Source organism: Lampetra planeri, unplaced genomic scaffold (genome assembly GCF_965212315.1).
Source record: "Lampetra planeri unplaced genomic scaffold, kcLamPlan1.2.h2 scaffold_789, whole genome shotgun sequence".
Lineage (NCBI taxonomy): Eukaryota > Metazoa > Chordata > Hyperoartia > Petromyzontiformes > Petromyzontidae > Lampetra > Lampetra planeri.
The window spans coordinates 501-8721 of NW_027615611.1; the positions used below are offsets into that span (position 1 = coordinate 501).

General features: G+C 46.9%; 1 protein-coding gene across 1 annotated transcript; it reads left to right on the forward strand.

Annotated features, from left to right (window-relative positions):
• The first annotated feature begins 627 nt into the window (after positions 1-627).
• On the forward strand, positions 628-7326 carry MMS22L (MMS22 like, DNA repair protein). The gene is made up of 12 exons (XM_078624456.1): positions 628-638; positions 2441-2622; positions 2897-3047; positions 3237-3361; positions 3612-3754; positions 4670-4826; positions 4938-5083; positions 5169-5380; positions 5984-6150; positions 6334-6433; positions 6824-6991; positions 7251-7326. The coding sequence occupies exons 1-12, from the start codon at positions 628-630 to the stop codon at positions 7324-7326; spliced, it is 1638 nt and encodes a 545-aa protein (XP_078480582.1).
• The last annotated feature ends 895 nt before the right edge of the window (positions 7327-8221 follow it).

An 8221-nucleotide genomic window follows, 5' to 3' on the forward strand; every position in this document is an offset into this window, starting at 1 on the left:
TACTGATGAGAGGGATGTGAATGTGTTAACATGTTGAAGCTGAGGGCTGTAATAAGATGTTACATCACTTCAGGATGGTCATTCTGTCAATACAAGTGATTATTAGTGAATTCTAATCTATATTATAGAGGAGAAATCACATGAAAAAATTGATGTAGGACAAGAGTGGACATGTTATAGAACCATCTGTTTGTTCTTGTAGATTGTTTCCATTCTCCAGCGTATCCCAACACCTGACTCCCAATACACACATTATATCATTAGCTTAGCTAATTCCCTAACTTGGGGGAGGAGGAAGAACAGAACAGTACTCCCAGAGGCCCTGTGTGTTATGGCCACAACCACACTGACCAATTGAACCAAATAAAAAAATACCATGCTCTCCCTCTCCACAGCCTGTCCTGTCAAATTAAGCATAATTCTTGGGCCTAGCAGTTCTTGGTATCTCTTTGTGATTAATGCCTTTTACTGTGACACAATTAATGGGTAATTATGTACCCTGGCAAATTTAGCCACATCGTTATGTCTATTAAGAGCCATGTGGAATCCGCACACATTAGGAGAATTACTCTGCCAACGGGTAAGGCAGCGGAGGGACCCAACACTCACCTCTCGATCGCCATCGCCATGGCGCTTCGGCAAGACGCCAGTCCCAGGCATAATTCCTCGGTTTGATTCCTTCTCATGACATTCTCCTGTGGGAGGGCGGGGGGTGTCTGTGGTTGATGAGGTGAGCTGGCATTGACACACCCTGTTGGATCTGTTTTCAGCACAAACAATTAATCATCATCTCCTTGGCTTGATAAAATACAGACCTCCCTCTGGAACATTTTTTCTTAATGATCATTCAGACTTAGCAGGATATTAAGCTTTTCTTTTCAGTCACGTCAGACGCAGCTGCTGGTTTGGATTTACCATGTAAAAACCAATTACACCGATTATGTAGATGCAGGATCGTAAAATATCTATATATACCATCTATGAGTGTTGTGGTTCTCTCAAAACCAAGCCGTTTTATCACATTAACACAAAGCCTCCATGATGTTACGGCGAGTTACAACACATACTAGTTGAATAGATGGATAGAAGCCAACAGTATGTATGTGCAGTGTCCCAAAAGCAGTCAACATGTGGACCTTCAATGACAGTGGACTATGTCAGTCTCTCTATGGATCAACAATAAGGATTGCATGGGTAAAACAAGTATGTCTTAAGAAAATCTTAAAGCTCACTTGCATGTTTGGGTGAGGGAAAAAAAACATAAAAAAAAAAAAAAAAGCTAAGGGAGTGAGTGAGACACCTCCTCTCTGGCAAGAGTTGCACCAAATAGGATTATAGGTGGAGGTAGAAACGCTGACTAACACAATAATGTTGATGGGTGAGACTCTGATCAGCGGGTGCTGTAGTTAGTTGTGTATGTGTCTGTATGGCGCATGCGGCTGGGGGAGGGTTAAATGGGGTCCCTAATAGTGTGCAGGCATTCAGTGTGTGCGTGTGTTTGTGTGTCGGTGCGTACACATTGTAAGAAAGCGCAGTGAGGATTAAGTGGGGTCTCTGACGATGTCTTGTACAATGAGGGTTGATGGGTGTGAAAGGCCCATTCCGCAGTAGTAACGAGGCTAATGAATTCAGACTCTAATCGATTGTCTCAGCTCTCTCTGGATTAGATGCAACCTTGCTGGAAGGGAAGGCACTGCTGGTGTGTGTGTGTGTGTGTGTGTGTGTGTGTGTGTGTGTGTGTGTGTGTGTGTGTGTGTGTGTGTGTGTGTGTGTGTGTGTGTGTGTGTGTGTGTGTGTGTGTGTGTGTGTGTGTGTGTGTGTGTGTGTGTGTGTGTGTGTGTGTGTGTGTGTGTGTGTGTGTGTGTGTGTGTGTGAGATAGCAGCAGCCTTGTGCATGGCTGAGGATGTGATAGAAAGGGAGGAGGGGTTTTTCCTGGTCCCTCAATCCTTCCCCCCACCCCCCAGAACACCTCAAACCCAGCATCCCCTCACCCCCATTTGGGCAGACGAGGGGGACAGGAGGATCATCTCCAGTCTAAATGAGATTACATTTCCTTCAGCTGCTTATCTGGGCTAATGCCAGCCACAGTGGGGCTGCTGTAGCGGCTGGGGCCAGGACCAGGGCCAAGGATGAGCCAGAAGAGCCAAAGTACACTCTGTGTACATGGGATCAGCATTAGGCTTCACTCTTTGGCTATAATAGCCTCCTCTCCTCTCCTTTCCCACCTCTACCTCCGCTCTGCTCCACACTACAGCGCACCAGCGCATCCAGTAATCCCCCAGGAGAGAAGCAAGCAAAGACAGTTTAAGAAGCAGTGAGAGAGAGAGAGAGGGGAGGAAGAGGATTTTAAAATGGAGAAAGAGGAATTTTGAGGAGGGATCACACTGTTTGGGTTTTGCATGGGATAGATTTATTTTTCTCCTTTGTGTATCCCTCCAGACGGGTCCATCAACGCAGTGTCCACTCAGGACCCACCTTGACCTGGGCGCCTGCCACCACCGGAGCAGTGAAAGAGCACCACCTAGCGGTAGCAGCAGCACTCTGGGCGCACTTCTACCCCTTCCTCCGCAGCCTACGCCTCTCCCAGACCCCTCCAGCACAGTTGGCAGATGCTGCAGCAGGTCAGCAACATCCAATGGGAGGAAAAGGAGGCACTGAGTGAAAGACAAATGGGCAGGCAGGGGACGAGGTCAACCAGTATGGATACTTGATGACCAGTCTGGAGAAATTGACATGAATGAAGAGATATGATGCTAAAAGATCTGGACACAGGACCTTTGTAAACCAGCCCACAACATGAACAGTTAGGACGTAGGGCATGTGCTCCTTCAACTAAATCCTGTGTGTCCAGCACATATTGATGCAGACGTCCACGTCCTGGTTCACTGTCCTCAGGCTTCACCCTGCTGGCCTTGGATCTGCCCAGCTCTGCCCCCCAAGACCTCCAGCCCAGTCCAGTCCAGTCCATCATGCACTGCTTCGGCTGGGACGACATGACGCACCCACTTCTAGTGACTCGCTACCTTCCACATCTGCTCCAAAACAGGTACGGGCCGAGATCGGCCCACTGGGACCACACCGGAATTACAAAAGAAGTTTTAGGTTTTACTGTAAATCATGCTTCCATTTGTTCTCACATGCTTCTTGTGCTAAGTCAGCTGACGTGTGTCAACAGCAGTAAACCCGGCACACAGCCGTGCGCCCTTTGCTGAAGTCATTGTGATGTGTTTTCCAGTGGGCTGGTGACCTCACTGAGCAGTGACTCAGCTTCTGCTCAAAGTCTGTCCGTGCGGGCCTGGTTCAGATGTGTTCTCCAGCAGCACCTTCACAAGAGTGCCGATGGAGCTGATAGCAGAACAGGTGATGGTGATCAATCCGAATCTTACAGTGTGAGAAAAAAGATTGAGATTGACAATAGATCACATCCCTTTTTATTTTTTTGCTCCAATTTTTGCATCAGCTCCCAGAAACGATACACATGTGACTTTATTCTTATATTCTCTACAACATTCACTCAGAGCCGCTGTGAAATATGTTGTCATGTTGTCAGACTAAACTCTTACCGTACCCTCGTGGCCATGCGTTAAACGTCCAGTGTGTTGTCCTCCAGGCCGGGTTGCGGAGGAGCAGCTGTGTGAGCTGACCCGTCTGGTGCTGAGGCTGCCTGAGGTGGACGGTCTCCTGCAGAGAGCCGCTGTCCAGCCTGCAGCCGGCAGGACGGCACCCACCTCAGCCCTGGAGCTCTTTGTCAAGGTAACGGACACTCACAGGTGGTAGATACACGGTCAAAGCTGAAACAAAGGGAAATTGAACTTGATTCTACTGTGCAAACTTTATTACCTCCGCCGGCCAGGTTATGTTTCTGTCGACATTTGTCTCTGTCTGTCTGTTAGTGAAATAACTTTAAAAGTTCTGAACGGATGTTAATGAAATGTGGAGTAAATGCTGCTAATGGACCAGGACCAGATGATTAAATGTTCTGGAACCATCTGGATCCAGGAATCTGTTGAAGGATTCCTCCTCATTATCAGGGACATTTTCAGCATCTGTCTCTGGAACTCACAATAGCAGCTGTGGACTGTCACTGTGGCCCAGTGTGTCTGTCTCTTAACCTAAAGGTCGGGGGTTTGAGTCCAACCAGGGACGGAGGTTTGTTTTTGCAAGGCAAGAAGGAACCGTGCATGTGTAGAATGACAGAGGACTCTACACAAAGTGATTTATACATTATCATGGATGCTAGAATGAAGAACGAATCAGAATGAATTTTACTTGAATTTTACTATTATAGCTAACTGTTGAAGTGAAAATGAAATCACTGTCACTGTTTTCTTCAAGTCAAGGAAAGTATTGATACAGATAAAATATGGTTGGGTATATTAATTGAAAATTAAAAACAAATAATATTTGGTATTAATCCAAATATAACAAAATATCGGTGGAAATGAGGTGAATTTGTATATATATCCTCATACTGTAAATGTCTAATTGCTCTAAGTACACAATGGCCTTTAACTGAATGCTTTGTGTATACTTTATAATTTGATTCTGGATTTAATTTCTTTATTTTGATAGTGTCGTATACAATAAAGAGCCTTCCTTTTGTCAGCGGCGCTGTCTGTGTATTCAGACCGTCTCTCTCTCTCTCTCTCTCTCTGTGTGACGTGTCAGGCTGTGGGCCTCGTGTACAGCGGCCTGCAGGTGCTGGCTGAGCGTTCAGCCATGGTGACCCGAGCTCTGGACTACATGGGAGACATCCTGAAGTATATCAAACCCTCTTTGGTCAGCAAGAATCAGGACGGGCTGCAGCTGGCTTACTGGGCTGTTGGTAGGAGCAGCATTTAGACACTTCCCTCTTCATTTTTACAACACAGACTCGTGTCACCAATCATTAGAGCTTTTCTATCTGTCTCACTGTGTGTTTGTGTGTGTGATCCAGGCTGCATAGTGAAGCACTGGAGCCCCCTGCTGGCTACTTCTAAAGCTCAGCAGCTGCTGTTCCGCATAGTGGACGGGCTGCTGCTTCCCCACAACGTCACGCAGCAGGACAAAGCTCTTCGGGACAGTCTGCCTCTATATCTACAGGTTGGCTTAAACATCTCCACCATGTAGACACACACCCACACTCGTTTTAGAGGAGCTGGACGACTGTCAGCTGTCTCTCCTGCAGGGTCTGTCTGTGGCGTCCAGCGTCTCCCAATCACAGGGTATGCACGTGAAGCAGCAGCTGCGCACGGTCACCCGCAGATATCTGGACCATTTCCTTCCTGCCTCGCCGTCCGTTGGCGTCATTGCCAACCACCCGGTGCTCCTGGGCGCCTGCGAGACGAGCCCCACCCCCCCCGGGTCCTTGCTGAGGAGAACCATCGTGGAGGTGATCTGGTATGAATTCAGACGTGTGAACTTTCAAGAAGTTTGCTTTGATTTCTGTCCGTTTTCATGAAAATAGAACTGAAAGCCACAGACTTTTTCCTCATCCCAGGATGAACAAACTCAGGGTTTGTCACTGAGCCTAGAACAGGCCCCAGTTCAGACATGAAACTTCAGCAGCAGATCAAGCAGATCAAGGAAACTGTAGCAGGGACACGTCTAGAAGACAGGACCTTCTCCCTGCTCCAGACCAGTCTCACCAATGAAGCAAAGGCGAATGTTTTCTGTTTGCTTGGGTTCAGTGTGTGAAATCAGATCAAACAAACAGGTTTGGAGCAAAGAGAAGGAACGTGAAACGGTGTGAAAATAAACCCTGCTCCCACAGAAACATTCATTCTTCAGAATGTGGACATATTTGTAGTTTCATGAACTACTTCTATTGAATTTATTTGATTAATTAATTTCTTTTTTTAAATGTTATTTACTATTATTATTAACATAATAATAAAGGTATAATACTGTATTATAGCTCAGGTTCAAGAGCATTTTGTTGCAGTTAACGGCGTAAATACAACAAATGTATTCTCATATTTTTTGTCCTGTCTGATGTCACAGCGAGAACTTCCTCCAGTTCAAAGGTCACGCCCCTCCACCTCGCCTCGCATCCCTGCTGATGTTCCTGTTGGAGCTGCTGAGGCGTAACGGCGACTCAGACCCCGCCCTCCTCACGCTGCCGCTCCCCGCTCTGCTGCGCTGCGTGATGCTGGTCAACGAGCCGCAGGGTGAGTTCACACGTGGACCCAAACTCATGTTCTACTTTGTTTTTATTGTTTTGTACTTTATTTTATCGCGGTATGACAGAAGTGACACGTCGGCCCGGTCGGTCGTGTTTCTCCTCGGGGCGTCTCAATCTGAATTGTTTGCAGTCAGTAAGTGGAGGGCTGAGCTGTCTGATGTGTCTGCAGTGAGGAGGACGAGCACAGATGTCTTGCAGCTGGTGGTGGAGCGATGTGCTGCTGCTGCTGCTGCGCAGCCACCGTGTGACCACGTCATCACTGTCCTGCGGTAAATTGAAGCCAATGTGAACAATAAGTGGATTCTTCCTTTTTATCTATTGGTCGTATGATTTATCTTATAAACTCCCCTATATCATTTTAATGTTGAACTTAATTTCAAATTTCTTCTATTATTCTCATCATTACGTCTCTTTTCTGTTTAAAATTGTCTCTATGTTTTCAGTATTTCAGTGTTTGATTTAGTTCTCTTACACTGTGTCAAGCAATCACTACTTGACCAATGAGTTTCTGTCTCTCTCCTTCATGTATTCACAACTTTTTATTTGGTTTCCACCGGTCTCCAGTGTTTCCTCACGTCCTCCTTCTAACAGCGAACAGTCTGTTAGTGTATGTGTGTCCACTGACTACTTGATTGACTGAGTGATTCCGATGCTCGCAGGTCGTTTGTGGAGCAGAACGCGGGCGTCTACGACAGGCAGGTGTACAGCGCCCTGGAGACGGTGGCCGTCTTAGACCCCCTGGTGGTTGGAGCGCTCATCCCCAACCTGTCTGTCACTCTGAGAAACACCGAGCACAAGAGAGGCCTGGGCAAGAACGCTGCTCTACGGTGAGTTAAGAATTATGCAACCAACTGCATGTGGTCTGCGTCAATGCGGTACCTACGCCGTCGTTTTCGGCGTCGTGTCGATGTGTAGTTGCATTTCATGGCGGCGAAGTAGACGGAGTAGCGACGGACAAGTAGAAACACCGAGGGTGGTGTAGGGTTCATGTCAGGTCAACGCAGAGACATCAATCCAGCTTTGGAGTCCCATGAAACCAACCGTAAATGTGCCCCAACTAATGCGTGTGTCTTCTCTGTGGACCAGGAGCGCTTATAAGAAGTTGCTGTGCCTCCTCGGGGAGAGTGGGCAAGCAGAGATATCCAGTCTGGAAGCTGACTGAAGGACCTGAGGCCAACAACAGTCTTTGGTTAATCATTTTGACAGTGGATCTGCCCAACAGGAGGGTTGATTGTGTTTTGGAGCTGCTCAGTACGTGTACATGTACATATAACCTCAATAATGTGACACTGGTGCGGTTTTGTATTTAGGGAAATAAAATGCCAATGTGAACATGTGACTCGTGTTGGATCAGTTTGATCGCTCAGTGTTCTGAAGTCGCCATCTGCTGAGAGACAAGGTGTGGAAGTATTGATCCTTCCAGTTCTCTGTCGTTCTACTCTGCAGTCTCTCTCAATCTCGTTTACTTGGTAACCTGATCACAAGAGGGCTCACTCCTTCCCCCACAATCACAATATCATATTTTCTGTCATTTCACATGAGCTGAACTACGACTGAACTACCACTGTACTACTGCTGAACTACCACTAGTAATACTGCACTATTACTGAACTACCACTGCACTACTGCTGAACTATGACTGAATTACCACTAGTAATACAGAACTACTGCTGAACTACCACTAGTATTACTGTACTACCACTGTACTACTGCTGAACTACGACTGAACTACCACTAGTAATACTGAACTACCACTGTACTACTGCTGAACTACCACTAGTAATACTGTACTACTACTGATGAACTACAACTGAACTACCACTAGCAATGCTGAACTACTACTGACCAACTGCTGACCTACAGCTGACAACTGATGACCTACAGCTGACCAACATCTGACCTACAGCTGACCTACAGCTGACCTACAGCTGACCAACATCTGACCTACAGCTGACAACTGATGACCTACAGCTGACAACTGCTGACCTACAGCTGACCTACAGCTGACCTACAGCTGACCAACATCTGACCAACTGCTGACCTACAGCTGACCAACA